Genomic DNA, 16,968 nt, shown 5'->3' with positions numbered 1-16,968 from the left:
CATATGTTTATTTCAAGTCTAAAAGATTATACCTTTATTTAGTTACGAATTCACCGGTAGTTGATTGGTTACCGAAAAATTATCTGAGGGCCAGAGTTACCAATTGGCCTGTAATTAGGATGGGGGATTAAAATAGTTACGAATTCACCGGGACCCGGCGTGGACCCTTACAACGCTGGCTTTTATTTTCATCCCTATTGGTTCAAATTTCATTATTTTAATTTGATCCCCTATTTTCAACCCTATCTACTGTTGTGTCATTGTTCATCTTAAAATTTTTCTTTACCATGAAGAAACCTAACACAATATTAAATTGAACTCATAATCTTTGGTTCAGAAATGCAGTTAAGAACAGTCATGATGAATACAGAACAAACATTAATAGTTCAACAACGTTGTAAAGTACAGTTAAGTAGTATGTACATTAAATGATACAGAGAATTAGTCGAACAACGACATAAATTACACTTACGTCGTTGTTGCACAAAAATTCCAGTCCAAGGTGATCTCACTAAAAGTCTTTAGTCACACAATTGACACTTGTGTCACTGTTATTATAAAACAAGGTCTAAAAGGGCGCATATTTCAATAACGAGACATCTACCCTCTAGTGGCTCAGCACATAGACACAGTTGTGTCGTTGTTGTATCATGTGTCCACGGTATTTAGTAAAAATTTGCAGTTACGTCATTGTTCTTCCGGGACGCCGATATTATGATTGGAAGAAGATACAGAAAAATACTATCAAATTCGCAAAGACGTATCTAGATGCTGACGTAGCTCCTGATCACAACCCAGTTATCGCTGAATTCAAGTTGAATCTAAAACAATCTAAACAGAGTCAAAATAGACGTGACATTGATCTCTCTACAATGAGAAAGACAAAAACAAAGTTCAACATGGAAAAAAGGATGAATCAAAAACTTCTGCCAGCTATTACTGATAACAGAAGAGGTCAGGATGCACACATCCAATGGAAGAACTTAAAAGACACTAATAAAGTAAAGATGAAGAAATTTCTATAAAAGAAAAAAAGACTCGATGACCGATAAAACACTTAAGTTAACGGAGAAAAGAACGTTATTTTTAACATACATAAGAAAATAAAGAAATCACCGGAAGCTACAGATGCAGGCTCGGAAATAAAGTAATTATTGATAGCAATGGGCAGATAGCAGCAAGCAAGGAAACAAGAATACAAACATAGAAAGAATGCATAGAAGGCCTCTTTCAAGATTGAAGACTCGGTCCAAAATTATCAGAAGAACCAGACAGCGCACCAATGATAATAAATGAAGAGGTACTACATGTAATTCAAGACACATAAGTTTTGTAAGCTTTTATTGTACCTTATAAAGAAACACTTACTTGAATCTTTTTTCCCACTGCGTCAGCCGAGAAAACAAATTCTCCTCCCTTAAAATCATCGTTTAAATATAAAATGGCACTGTAGTCTCTCCACGTGAACGCTGGATATGTTCTAAAGCACGTCATGTTTTCCATTATGATGCAATTGTCAGCATGAATCTTATGGCTAAAATCAGTTCTGTTTGTAGGAGAATCTGAAATACATTTTTAGGAATGTATTAATAGAGATAAATATAGAAGAATAGCTAAGTATTTACAACACTACAAGATATCGCCCACTTATCTCATAACATTATGAGAATCTGTGGTATAGTCCTAGTAGACTAGTAGTTGCATAGACCCTCTGTGGGTTTTGGCCTGTTCAACAATTGCATTCAATTTCTTTCTACGTTGGCGACTCTTCTCCAATTCCGAACACCCATAATTCTCAGATTATTCTTGACACCCTCTTCTTCTTCTTGTAGTTCCTTCTCCTATCGGAGGTTGACTATCATCACAGTTATCCATACCTTATTGGCGGCTGCTCTGAAAAGATCTACTGAGCTACAACTATACCACTCTCTCAGCAGAGGCGTAGCTACCGCCGTATCAGCCGTATCAATTATACGGGGCCCCCGACATTCAGGGGACCCAACGCGGCATGTCGAAACAAAATTCCATTCAAAAAATTTAACAAAATATTCTGCGATTATTTTACTATTTAAACGCTTTGAAACAGTGTACATATTTATATTGTTGGGATATCGACATTTTCGTGTAATGGATTCTTTATTATAAACTATAGTTATGTACTGTACAGGTACGTATCTATTTTCTGCCTCTCGCCGTTCTATAACAACAGACGTTTTTGAAGTTATACTTCTTTAGGCGCGATTGAGAGTAAAATTTCATAATACTACGCGCATGCGCACACAGACAGTATGGCGTTTAGTTGCTAAATCTTAAAGTTAAAGACGTGAAAAAATATATTAGTGTTTTTAGTAAATATATTTATTATAATTTTTGTGTCTTTGGATTTGTCTTCCTCAGGAGTAAGATGAGTATTATTAAAACATTTTATTATATATTTATTATACTTCACCTTGTCTGTTTGTTACCGTGAATTGTCATTAGGTACGTCCGAACCGATACAGACACAGTCCTCGTAGCGTATTTGGTACAGCATTCGGCCAGAGATCGAGAGGTCTTGAGTTCGAATCCAGTGCAATCCTATACTTTTTTTTATTTTTTTGAAAGCAGTAAGCACAAAATTAGTTTGGTGTTTAAAAAAAATTAAAACAAACTGTTTAAAGTATATTTATTTTTAAGAAATCATATAATAGAAGTATAACTTCTTACGTGCGTAAAAAGTACACACACATTCTTTTTGTTTTTAAGCTACTTCTTATTGTCTATTCACCGTTGGCTGTGGGAGACATTGTATAATGTATAATGCGAAATTGCAATATTTGTAATCGCTTTACGTTTGATAATTTGAAACATTGGAACACTGTCTATTGTTTGCGTATATTTTCGTGTAATCTGTTCTTTATCTATAAATTGTATTTAGGTATATCTATTTACCGGTCGCTCGCCGTTAAAGAACAGAGCTTCTTTGTTTACGCTCCTTTTCAATGTCTATTCACCCTTGGCTTGAAAAAACTGAATCTGTTTTAAAACAATGAGTCTCAATTCAAATCTGTTTTTTGACTTTAGATTATTGGAGTTTATTAGATTTATTATTATTATCTATATTTGAGGGTTATACGCTAAACTTATTAGTTCCTAAGGTTGTATTATGCAATTTGCAATTTATTTAAATTTTGCAATATACAGGGTGTTTCATTAAAAATTGGAAATAATTAATTGTAGATTCCTGGGCTCAAAATATGTATGTATTAAGATTTAACCCAAATCACCTAGTCTGAAAATGCTTCTTACAGAAGCTAGAGCTCTTTGAAAAAGGCATTTTGTAATTAGTTTTTTTAAATACCTCCAGAACGCTTCTATTCAGAGAAACCAAAACTGGTACGCCTATTTATCTTCCTTTTTTATCTTTAATTTTTAAGTATTTTTGACACTGGACTATTAAATTGTGAGGCATTCTAGTAATAAAAGGTACTCTTGCTTTAAGTCGGCAGGATACACCGGTTTCTAGAAATGTCGATTTCAAAATTTTGTGTTTTTTTTAATTTGAAAAAAATTTCTCAGATCTCATCAATTGCGAAAAAGAACTCGTCAATTACGTATTTCTAGTACCGATAGTATGGTAGGTCAACGGTTATTTTATCGCATTATTTTTTGTGTCTGTAATTTTGAAACATTTTTGACACTAGATTAAATAATTATGAGGTATTCTAGTACTAAAAGTTACTCTTGCTTTAAGTCGGTAAAATACACCGTTTTTTTTTTTGAAAAAAATTTAAACTTTGATCAAATTCAAAAAACGAAAAAATTTCAAATCGATTTTTTTAGAAAACGGTGTATCCTACCGACTTAAAGTAAGAGTAACTTTTAGTACTAGAATACCATACAATTTAATAATCCAGGGTCAAAAATGCTTAAAAGTTAAAGACAAAAAAGTTATGCGATAAAATAACCGTTGCCCTATCCAAAGAGGATGCATATGACCGGTACTAGAAACTCGCAATTTATGAAATATATTTTCTCTACGAGCGTGCAAAAATGTCTACTTTCTCGCACGCATTTTAGTTTAGAAAGTTTTACTTTTCCGCACTTGTGTTACTTTTCCGCACGCGTGTTACTTTTCCGCACGCGTTTTACTTTTCCGCACGCGGTTTACGTTTCCGCACGCGTGTTAATTTAGATATGTTAATATGGCCTTAAAGTAATTATAATACATGCAATAAACTAATATTTAGATAGTATTTACTAATTTATTTCAAATATATCTTATTGTGTTCATGTTTTAATGAAATTAACGCGAGAATTCGATGAAATAAAATAATTTTGACATAATATTCGAAAGTCAAATCAGTAGACAATAACAGTGGTTTTGAATCGTCGTCATGGAAACCAAGATCGTCGTCATGCTAACCAATTATGCTGAAACTTTGGTTTTGACAACCTTGTCAAAGAATTAATTTGTGTATGTATTTTCATATTAATTAAATTAATTGATTAAGATTTGGTTATTTTTTAAAGACTCGTAGAAAAAATATTGTTCCTAACGCTTGCCGAAAGTCTCTTTTCCGCACTCGACTGCTTGCCGAACTCCCGCTTCGCGTCGTTCGGCAAACTTGCAGTCGCGTGCGGAAAAGTATGACTTTCTGCACTTGTTAGGAAAATAACTATAGCTCTGGAAGATAAAATACCCGTACCAGTTTTAGTTTTTCTAAATAGATGTGTTCTAGAGGTATTTCAAAAAAACTAATTAAAAGGCACCATCTTCAAAGAGCTCCAGCTCCCTTAGGAAGCCTTTTCGGAGTAGGTGATTTAGTTTAAACCGTAATATTTTGAGCCCAGAAATCTACAGTTAAAATATTTACAATTATTAATGAAACACTCTGTATTTTTTTGTTTTATTTCATTATCTTTTATTTTGTAATAATATTAACGATTTGTGTAATTTCAGTAAACTGTATTTGTTGTTGTATTTTTCCTACTCTTTGTACCTACGCTTTGTCCATAAAATTGTAAATTTTTTAGTGACAATAAAGTATATTTCTATTCTATTCTATACACGCGTTTTTGCTGCTTTTGTTGAACATTTTTTTACACTATCCCATATCAGTAGTGGAAAAGGGCCCCGCGACAAACTTTGATAGGTGGCCCCTGTGGGGCTAGCTACGCCACTGTCTCTCAGCCATGAAATTCTTCGTCTCCCTATGGATCTTTTACCCTTAATTTTACCTTGAATTATAAGCCTTAATATTTCATATTTCGCACCTCTGGTAATGTGGTCTAAATATTACAGCTGTCTTGTTTTTATGTTCTTTGTGACCTCGCCATCCTTTTGTAGCCTTAACACTTCTGCCTTTCTAACTCGTTGGATCCATGGTATTTTCAAAATCCTTCTATAGCACCACATCTCAAATGCTTGCAACTCAAACTCTCAACACTCCCTAACAAACGACGAGAGCCGATTCTACAGAGATATTGGAAGTGGATAACTGGAGGAGACCAGCCAGGGACCGAGATACTTGGAGGTGGATGCTAGGATGCTAGGGGAGGCCGGGGCACAACTTGCTCAGTTTCCTTTGCCTATTCTGTTCTTTATTTCTGCATTTACATCATTACTTTAACTTAGATTAGTTACATTACTTAAACGATGAATACAGAGCGTTATCGAGAGAAATCAGAAAACAGTGCCGCAAAGATAAAGCTGAGTACATCTCTCAAATATGCAGAGAGAGAGAGGAACATGGCTGTCGAAATGAAACGAGGGACTTATTCCAGAAGATCAAACTCCTTACCAGAGAATTTAAACCTCAAACGTGGTTTGTAATAGATAAGGAAGGTAATTTAAAGACCGATACTGATGAAATATTGGAAACATGGCGAAAGTACTGTGGCGAGCTATATAAAAATAACGAGGTATCAGCAGAAAATCAGTGGCCTTCTGACTACCCTAGAGAACCTACTGTCTTACTCGCTGAAGTCAAAGATGCAATTAAATCACTAAAGAGAAATAAATCCCCAGGCATTGATTCAATACCATGTGAAATACTACAGTTACTAGGTGACAAAGGATTATATATCATCCATTCTATCTGTGTCGCTGTTTGGAATTCAGGAAAATGGCCATCTGATTGGTGTACCTCAATATCCCACTACACAAAAAAGGAACTACGACCAGATGTGAAAACTACCGCACACTGTCACTAATAACACATGCTAGTAAAATATTGTTGCATATCATCAAAAAGAGATTAAAAACTTATCTACATTACCAAATACCTCAGGAACAAGCGGGGTTTGTAAAGGGTAAAGGTACAAGGGAACAAATCTTGAACCTGAGACAACTCATTGAAAAGTCTAGAGAATTTCAAGTACTTATGATTATATGCTTCGTTGACTACCAAAGGGCATTTGATTGTGTAAGCTGGATAAATCTGTGGTCAACTTTAATAGAAATGGGCGCACCAATGCACCTGGTGACACTTATTAAAAATCTGTACCAGTCTAATATAGCGACAGTACGACTAGATCAGAAGTTCTCAAACCAATTCAAGACCGAGAGAGGTGTTAGACAAGGATGCGTGTTGTCACCTGACTTATTTAACATTTATGGTGAACATGTCATGAGGATGGTTTTAGAAGGATGGGCCGGTGGAGTAACAGTAGCTGGTAGGAAAATCTCCAATTTAAGATTTGCTGATGACACTACACTTATAGCAGCAAATGAGCAAGATGTTTGATCTTCTGCGAAGAGTTGAGTACGAAAGCAATAAAGTTGGTCTAAAATCAATAAAGCTAAGACAAAAATAATGGTGGTCGTCAGATTCGACACTATTCAACTGACTAACATGTTACAGGAATACCAGATAGTAAACACCTTTGTCTATCTCGGGTCTAGTATAACTAACGATGGTAACTGTGAAGCAGAAGTTCGGAGACGTATTGGTATGGCAAAAAATGCGATGAGTCGCCTAACTAAAGTTTGGAAAGACAGATCTATCTCTCAAAATATCAAGATGAGACTGGTGAATGCCCTTATATTCTCAATATTTCTATACGGAGCAGGGACTTGGACTCTTCGCGCATGCGAGCGCCAAAAAATTGATGCCTTTGAGATGTGGTGCTGGAGAAGAATGCTGCGCATACCTTGGACAGCTCATAGGACAAACGTTTTCATTCTAAACCAACTCAATATTAAAAAAAGGCTGTCCACAATATGTCTGCAACGAATTGTGCAATTCTTTGGTCACGTGGTTCGCAGAGGTGACGACAGTTTGGAGAGATTAATTGTTTCTGGAAACGTTCCGGGGAGAAGATCAAGAGGACGATCACCAACTAGATGGTCTGACCAAATAAAGCATTCAGCTGGAAACTCATTCTGCGAAGCTCTTAGAGCAGCTGAAGATAGAGACCAATGGAGAAACATTGTTAGGAATATTGGAAGAAATCACGATCCTCAGTAATGGGGAAACGACAAGAGAGAGAGAGAGAGAGAGAGAGATCATTACTTTCGGTTTTTAGGGATACTAAGTACGTGAACTCTGCTACCTTTTCAAAGCTGTAGTGAACCGCTTGGAATAAGTTTCTTTTATTTGGTCTTGCTGTTGACGTAAACATTTATTCGGTTTTATTCCTCAAACGTGTCACTTTCGACACGAGTACGTATTATAACGTCATCCACATATTATGCAGCTTTTGTTTTTTGCTCTGATTGCTGCATGCAGCAAGAGGTTAAACAGTAGCGCTGAGATGGCATCTCTTTGTTGTACACCGTTATTGATCTCAATGATGACAGTCTTAAAATTTTGTATTCGCAAAATTAAATTCCGACAGAGGGCACTCAAAATTTCAAAGATGGACGATAACTCGAGGAAAACAATTAATTTTGTCATTTGATCTCACAGTTCTAAAACGTTAAATTAAAATCATTTACACGAGTGCTTTGCCAAAGTAACTACTAAGTTTTGCCACTAAGACATCTTATAGGTTAAAGACGACTCAAAATGATGTTTCATCTGTATGCATTCATTAAAATTTGATGCTAACTACTGATTTGTTTTTGCCTTTTTTTCATAAAAAATCTGGCCACCCGATAATCACACAGCGTTTTAAAAATCATTAATCTACCTATCTCAAAATGTCTAATTTTGTTTTTAATTTAATTACCCAGCTAGCAGTGTTCGTATATATAACGTCAAATAAACATCAACATTTTGGGAGAAGTTACGGCAAAAGTTACATCAAATTTTACCTAAAATATACGTATAAAAGTCACAGCGATGTTACGTAACAATTTTACGTTATTTCTACGTAACCTTTTTAACGTCACAAAAATGTCACTTTTTAGGAGAATTTTCGGTATAAATGATATTTATAAATAGGACTTAAAACTATTGTGTAAATAAAACCACATACATGATGCTAACACATTTATTAAATATTTGAAATAAGCATTTATTATATATTTGACAAAATTATTAATAGCTACTTTATATTACAATACATAAACATACCCTTGAAGTAATCTTCATTCGTAAACTGCACACTTTCATATAAGGACTAGGCTGCTTCCCCATTTTTAGAAGATATTTCCATACATTTCGTTTTTCAACTAAACTGTCATTGAATAGAATTCTATTTTGTTTATCCTATTTAGGGAAAGAATGAAACGATAAATTACTATTAGGTACGCTTTATCCAAGTATCACATCGAGGCACACAACAATAATAATTCGATTTTTTTGACATAATTCGATCCATACTCCATAAAAACAAACACGATTTTAATCACGGAAATGTAAGGTTAGGTATTAATGAAAGGTTCGAAATAAATACGCGATGGCGCTGCAATCTCAAACGAGATCTTATACGTTTCTATACCTACCAAAAAGCCACGTGTTAGAGACGAATAAATTCATACGTATTAAAACCTACCAAAGAGCCACGTTTCAGAAACGAATAAATTCATACGTATAATATACGTATTAAAATTTCGTATCAGTAACGTCATTTTTTGATAGATGTTACGTAACAATACAAAAAAACCTAAATTTAACGTTAATGTAACGTTATCTTGCTAGCTGGGTAATAGGTACACTACAATTTATTTTATACTAACAGATAACAATTTTTAATTAAATAAAAACTGCAAACTAAGTAGGTGAATTTATTTTATAAAAATTGTGTTTTGGAAATTATGAGGTGGTCGGTATATTTTGTATAACAATGTACATTCCATGTACAGAATATACCTATTATATTGCATTTTATTTATTTATTTAATTTTGCAGTCGCTTAAACATTAAAAAATACTACGTTTAATACAAACGTTAAATTAACAAAATGTGTGATTTGGCATTAGTTAGTTTATGTCATTACGTAGAGTATAATAGGAATGAATACTGAGGAGCACTGCAATAGTTTTTTTAAGTCAAATTCATTGTTAATTACAACATAAACTGACCGCAAATATGTACACAAATTAATGACAAAGTCAATGTTTTCCTCGAGTTGATGCTTTTAAAATTTGCCACCAGGCGTCGCCCACTTTGGGGTTCCTCGCCAATTACTACAGCTGCTTTTTGGGTATACAGGGTGTCCCCGAAAATAGTGCGTTCCTTAAAGGTATAATGAAGAGCAAAAAGTCTTATAACATTTTTTTCTAAATTGATCCGTTTGGCCAAAAAACGAAAATACATTTTGATATGCAAATTGAAGTCTGGCAACAACGCGCAACTCAAAAATCTAAAGATTAAAAAAGTAGTTTTGTAGGTCAGTTGCATCTGGTAGGTAAAATAATGTAAATATCAACCAAACCCATATCCATTATTTTGCAGGTAGGTACCTACGATGTCAACAAGTCCAAAAATCACACCTCAAAGTAAATACAAGGGGTTATTAGGTTAAATTTCCACAGTCACAGCAAGGTCTTCTAGGCTACGTTGCCATGTCATTCAAATTTATGAAAATAAAAATTCACTTATATGGAGAGCAATGTAATTTTTTTCTTGGAAACGGTTAACTTTAGAAAAAAAAAATGTTATAGGACATTTTTGTTCTAAGTTGTGTGTTATATCCATACCTTAAAGGAACGCACTATTTTCGGAGACACTCTGTATAACCAATAAGCATCAGGTTTGCATATACTTTTTTCCTGTTTATGCTGTCAAAGGATTGTTTTAAATCAATAAATAGAATGGTTATGACGATGTTGTATTCGTGGCTATTTTGTAACACTTCTCTCAGCTTGTGTATGTGATCACTAGTAGATCGGCCAAACCAATCTACTAGTGATCAAATAAATCCGCATCAATGATCAAATAAATCACAAATAATCTTCTCCGCACAGGGCGTCAGTTTGTTGTATAGGAAAGAAGAAAACATTTTGTATGATATGTTTAATGACATAATTACCCTATAGTTGGAGAATTATTGCTTATTATCTTTCTTGTGAATGAATGGTATGTATAAGACCGCATTTCCATTCTTCAGGAGTTGTTTGATCATCCCTTATTTGGGAGAATAAACCATATGTTTGTTTCCGTAGTGCTGGTCCTCAGGTGCATTTTTCACCTCTTCTCCATTCTCATGATTTAGGAGCTTATGAAAATATTCTTTCCATGTGCTGAGAATGCTTTTATCATCACTCAAGGAATTTTCTTCTTTGTCTTTCTCTACAAAAACTTTCCCTAGGTTTAAACTCTTTTGTGAGTTGTCTCACAACTCTCTAGAATTTTCTATCTTCTTATTTTTAATTACTCGCCTTTATCTCTTTTATGTTTAAATAGTACTTGTCTCGTTTCTTTCTCTTGTGTTACACTTTTTTGTTGCCTTTCTTCTTTGGATGTTGTACTCTTTCTTATTACTTCTTGTTCCTAGTTGTAAATATTATGTGACGACACGCAAATAAATATGTATATGTAATTAATTTATTAGGATCATCGCATCGAGGAGTTAATGAAACGATCAAGTGGCATAAATTCATCTCGATGATTAAAGATGCGGATACCAGACAATCAAGAACTTCAAGCTGGACAACCTTTAAGGAGGAGCATGATTTGAAAATTTTGAAACTTTCGATTTTTTTATTATTTTAAATAAAAGTACACAACTTCCAAAATAGTCACGAAAATTTCAGATTGAGCGAAGCAAAATTACCGGAAATACATGTTGAATATCACTACATTTGATTTTATTGGCAGCAGTTTCTCATCAGCAGGCTTGTACGCAGAGAGTGTGAGTACCTAACGTTTAACAGCTGTTCCCCTTCTCTTTTGTAAATTACTCCGCGATTCAAAACTCCGCACACATTTCGGTGTGCATCACTTTACGATTTGACAGACAAAAAAGAAATTGAAAATGAAGTTGTCAAAACTTCAAACGCGTTTTTCTCAAGACTGCTTTTAACGCAAAAACAACTTGACCGATCCATCTGAAATTTTGCATAGATTTTCTTTAGACATTTCGTGAGGTAACGCTGTGGAGATATTTTTTGTTTTATGCTTATTGTTTCTTTAACAATAATAAAAACGTTGATTTGCAACCTTTTTTACAAAAAAAAATCGTTATTTTGACTTCTGAGTGATACCAAAACGCAAAAAATCGTTAAAACTAAAAAACCAGACAGAGTTACCTCGAGAAACTCATAAGCTAATCACGTCCTTTTGTATTTTTTGTTTCACATGATCCAATGACTAGTGCTGATGTCCACCGCAAAATCTATTTTTTTTTTAGGTGTTCGTAAAAATTTGCCACCGTTGGCTATTTTTCAATATTTTGCTTTAATTTTTTTTAATATTCTTTTAATTGTACTGAATATGTTTATTTAATTTAAAAATAAAATACTTCTACCATAGTTTCAAATAAATTCACAAAAATGTGCTTAAAATGTTGATTTCAAACCATACTCCCCTTAAGTTGGTACATAGTACATAAGTTGTACCTCAGTTTGTATTGTACCCGAGTTTGTAGTAAAGAATCGTGGGACAAATTACAATCAAATAAAAAGTAAAGCAAGAATATATTAGACTCTTACCTGGTCGTGCTGATCTGCAAACAAGCTGAGTATATGAAAAATATAATTCCCCTTTGAGTTTAAAATGAACTTTTATCAACTCCTTAGCTTTTTCTGTAACTTCAAAAAATGTATGTAGATGTTTAAGGTTCAGCATCTTGTAATAACTTAAAAACAATGCTCTATTGAATGTTATTCCTTCGAACTTCTCTAGTTTTGTATGCGGGGATTTACCTTCGTATCCATCTCCTATCACAGCATAATATTTGGCTATTTCCATGAGAGATTTACATTCTTTGGGTGTGGTCATTCCATCTATAACAACTCTTTTGGCACCTTTGAGATCACTTTCGTTCATTGTAACTCCTGATTTCAGTTTCATTTCCTAAGTCAAGAGATTTGTTAAGTGACGTCATATTACTTGATTATGATAGGTGCAGTTAGTACACAGGGTGACGATTTGAAAACTTCTCACACGTCATATAAAAAATACAGATCAAGCAGTACGGCATAAACCAATATACCGATATGTCAGAAAAGGACGGTTTTTGACCATCGTCCTATTAGAGGTAAAACTCACTAACTACACTTTTCAGAAAGTGGAGAAATATCGATTTAAAGGTAGGTACACATTGTTTTTTAAATTCACCTAACTTGAATATTGGAATTTTGTTAATGAAACTTTAAAGAATAAATAAAAACAAATATTTTAAGCCATGTTTCGTCACAGTAACTATGATATTATCAATATTAGATCAATTTTTGTACTTGATGAGTTTTTCCATGAACACAATTATTGGATATGGAGAAGTTAATGAATTTGTCTTCATAAAGTATCATGACGTTGGGATTCAAAATGAAAGAAATAGGTAATGAATAAAATGTTAATAAACAATTAAATAAGTTTATACAAAACAGTTGCCTCTATACAAAATCACATGCCATAGAAACAAGTAATGTTATTGTTGAAATATTAACATCCATTTTATACGTAAATATACAAAGGTATACAAAATTTCGCTGACTTACAACTAACGATCTATCAAAAATAAGTCTATTATTTAAAAAATGAACAATAAGTTTCGTTCATTGGGAATAAATGCAATTCTTTCGGCATTTATGACAGCCAAAAAATTCGCCTGCTTAATCGCAAAATAGGTTACCTATGTTACCCTTTATGTAAGCTATCTGCTACAAAAAAATAATTTAAATTAATTTCTTTAATGAATCGCCAAATAGATAATGCACACAAATAATACACAGTTATGTTTACTAATGTATTGTTTGAAAGATCACTAAGTACCGATTCGGCACTCCAGATTGTAAGGAAAAATTCACTAAGAATAATAAGTTTTACCCTGAAACCGAAATTCACAATAATGCACTTCGTGAATTATACCATAAATTATCTCAGCAATTAGAAGGGTTAGAGTACCAACTGACTTATCCAGGGCTGGGCAGCATCGTATTGAGTTCAAATTCATGAAAATGTCAAAATTTCAAGAAAGTGCACTTAGTGAGTTTTACCTCTAATAGGACGCAATGTGTGTTTCCAATATTGTCTTATGGAGAGAGAGAGAGAGAGAGAAAGAGAAAGAGAGAGAGAGAAAGAGAGAGAGAGATAGAGAGAGAGAGAGAGGGAGAGAGAGAGAGAGAGAGGGGGAGAGAGAGAGAGAGAGAGAGTTCCGCTTATAAGATGTTTATAACATTATGTTAATATTATAACCGAACTGCCAACATAAAAGTGGACAGTTGATAGAGGCAATTTCCAGTTATATTATGGATGTGAGATATGAGTAATGATAGAAAACAAAAAAATTTTCGAAAGAAAAAGATCTTTGGACTCATTATCAAAAATAGTAATATGGAGATCTAGATATAATTATGAACTTTATCATCTCTTTAAAACACCACCTATCTCAAACTCCAGAGAATTCGATGGTCTGATCATAATCATGTAGTGAAGATGAATGATGACAGACTTCCAAGAAGAGCCCTAGATGGTAAAATGTAGCACAGAAAACTTAAAAAGGACGACTACGTAAAATATGGAAGAACTGATGTTTGATGATGTTGGTGTCTGATATTTTCTAAAATTATATTGGTCAAATTTGCCACCAATAAATGCGATTCAATTACCATTGAAAATTAAATGAACCATTACGAGTAGGTACCAAACCTAACCAAACAAGTGAGGTATCAAGAAGAATAGCACATGGATGGGCAGCATATCGATGGCTTAGTGTGAAAACCTCGTATCTGATTTTTTTTTCGAAAATGACATTTTGGTGGTTTTAGTTCGAAAACCTTGTATCTCACGATTTACAACTGTTAGAAAAATTCCAAATACACGACTATTTTCTACAGCCGAAAAAAGAAACCACGTATATCAATTGCTCTCTTGATTTAGTGTGAATACCACGTATATTTATAACCAAGAATTTGGTACTTAATTTGGAGTATTTGTTTGAGAGATTCGACTTGCAGAAATGTTTTTTGTAAACAACAAAAGGTAGTCCGGCATATAGGAACATTTTATGAACCTTAAATCAAAAGATTTGTATTGTATCGACCTAGTATTTGAAGGTGTGCAATAAGCTATGAAAAATGAAAACCTCGTAAATAATAATAAACACAACCTCATTTGAGATGAAAAACACGTATATCAAGATATACGAGGTTATCATAGTTACTTGGGAAAGGGTCTATATACTGCAAGGATATTTACGTGTTTTTCATAACTTTATTCCAATTTGTATTTCCAATTTAATAGCAACATTTAACACTTTTAGCTCTGTGCCAATAGCAGATTTTTGTTTTTAGGTTATATTATGCAGAAAATCAGTTTTTTGTCCCTCCTGTAAAATTGTAATTTAATGAGATACGAGGTTTTAACACTAAGCCATCGATATGGAGCTTTTTAAAACGTATTTAAAGACTGCAACATACCGATCAATCTGAAGCAGAAAGTCTTCGATCAGTCTGTACTGTCAGTAATCACCTGTCCGTAACAAAAACAATTCTTTAAAACTAAGAATAGCAGAAAGAAGGATAGAGCTTGCAGATTGAAATGGAGATGAGCAGATGAAAAATGGAAGGTGAACACGCAAGTTAACCAAATGGAAACTAAGAACAGATAAAGGAAACAGAAAAAGACCACCTACACGATGTCAAAATGCACAAGACCGTGCACTCTAGAAGAAACAAATAGGGAAGGCCTATATCATGCAGTGGACTAAAATGCGCTGATTATGATGATGATTACCTAACAGTAACTAGAAAAAGAAAGAGTTTTTAGATTGGTTAATAAGCAAAGGAACAAAGATACAAGAAGGATGCCCAATTTAGGCCATACACTTATCGGTTGCGATTACCACCTTATCATTGCTAACTTATCCCTATTAAACGGACCTAGGCTCAAAGGAAGGGATATGTTGCGAGAAACAATAATACATTTGAGCCAACTTTTTCTTTACTTTCGTATTTCTTTTTATCAATAATTATACTTTCTTTAGTATGTCTGTATTTATCTTATGTGTTCACAGGTACTTTAACATTGTTGTTTAATTGTTTACAAAAAACAGTACGAAAAAATGGCTGATAGTGACGCATGAGCACAAAAAATTGTGGAGAAATAAAGATCTATATCAAACATTATTTCCTCGGTCAATTGGCAAAAAGCTATAGATAGAACATAGCATATGTCATAGCAGAGGTAGAAAAATTCTGGAACCTTAAATGGCAATAGAATAAACAATAGAGTAATCTCAACAGAATGACATATACAGGGTGTTTCATTGGGAAACGTAAATACTTTAATGGTGAATAGAGGTCACCGAGGCCGTTCCAGGTATACTAAATTTTTTGCCCTACCGACTTTTTTATCCGAGTTACAGGGTGTTTTATCGAGTTTGCTCATTTCTTTTCTAATGTTGTTCTGAAGCTATTTCCTTGTGGCATTTTTATAATCAACTATTTTTAATGGGAAATAAGCCACAATTTTACCAAAAAAATGATTTTATTAACGTTTGGGCTTCGAAACGTTAATAAAATCATTTTTTTGTTAAAATTGTGGCTTATTTCCCATTAAAAATAGTTAATTTCTTTCCTAAGCCATAACTTTAGAACCACCCGGTATATTTTTTTAATATTTGGTACACATATGTCTCATTCAAAACCCAAACGACAGACATACTAATCACAAGAAAAATTCAGGTCCGGATTAACAAAAAATTATAAAGTATTGTGACCTTAAAACAACACCCTGTATATTGAAATTTTGAAAATATGTTTGCATATTTGAAAAGAGCACAACAAGAGCAAGTCTATTATATTGAATTTTTTAAGAACTCAATATTAAAAAGCAGGTATTATTAACTTTTAATTATAAATTATTGAAGTTATTGAATAAATACTCATTTTAAAATGAATCAATACTTATTTACCATATTAGAAAGACCCAATTATTAATCACATGAAAAATCCAGGTCCGGATTAACATAAAACTTAAAGTAATTGTGACCTTGAAACAAGACCCTGTATACTGACATTTTCAAAATTTGTTTGCACATTTGAAAAGACCACAAAAATTCGAGTTTATCGGTTCACTTTGATTTTTTGTGCAAAAATTTATTAACTTTAATTTTGAAATTAAATATATTCAAATTTTTAAGAACCTTGAAATTAATCAGCAGGTTTTTAAAGCACTTTTAATAATAAATCATTCAAGTTAATGAATAAATACTAATTTTAAAAATAATCAATTATTATTTACTGCGTTAGAAGGACTCACTTACTAATCACAAGAAAAATCCAGGTCCGTATTAACAACAAAATACAACGTAATTGTGACCTTGAAAAAACACCCTGTATATTGAAATTTTGAAAATACGTTTGCACACCTGAAGAGAGCACGAAAAACTAAGTTTAATGTCCCGCTTTAATTTTTTGTGCAGACAATTTAATGT

The 16,968-nt window shown here is 33.3% G+C and overlaps 1 protein-coding gene across 1 annotated transcript in view; it reads right to left on the bottom strand.

The window, feature by feature from the left end:
• The window catches only part of LOC126893009 (prolyl 3-hydroxylase 1-like), a 142,279-nt gene that overhangs the window by 14,292 nt on the left and 111,019 nt on the right, over positions 1-16,968 (bottom strand). The window contains exons 8-9 of the mRNA XM_050662946.1: positions 12,023-12,386; positions 1,369-1,562 (exon numbers count right to left, since the gene is read on the bottom strand). Of these exons, the coding sequence (XP_050518903.1) occupies positions 1,369-1,562; positions 12,023-12,386 (558 nt within the window). The remainder of the gene's footprint in view (positions 1-1,368; positions 1,563-12,022; positions 12,387-16,968) is intronic.

The sequence above is a fragment of the Diabrotica virgifera genome, chromosome 10 (assembly GCF_917563875.1).
Source record: "Diabrotica virgifera virgifera chromosome 10, PGI_DIABVI_V3a".
In the NCBI taxonomy this organism is placed as follows: Eukaryota; Metazoa; Arthropoda; class Insecta; order Coleoptera; family Chrysomelidae; genus Diabrotica; species Diabrotica virgifera.
This window is presented reverse-complemented; position numbering and strand designations above follow the sequence as displayed.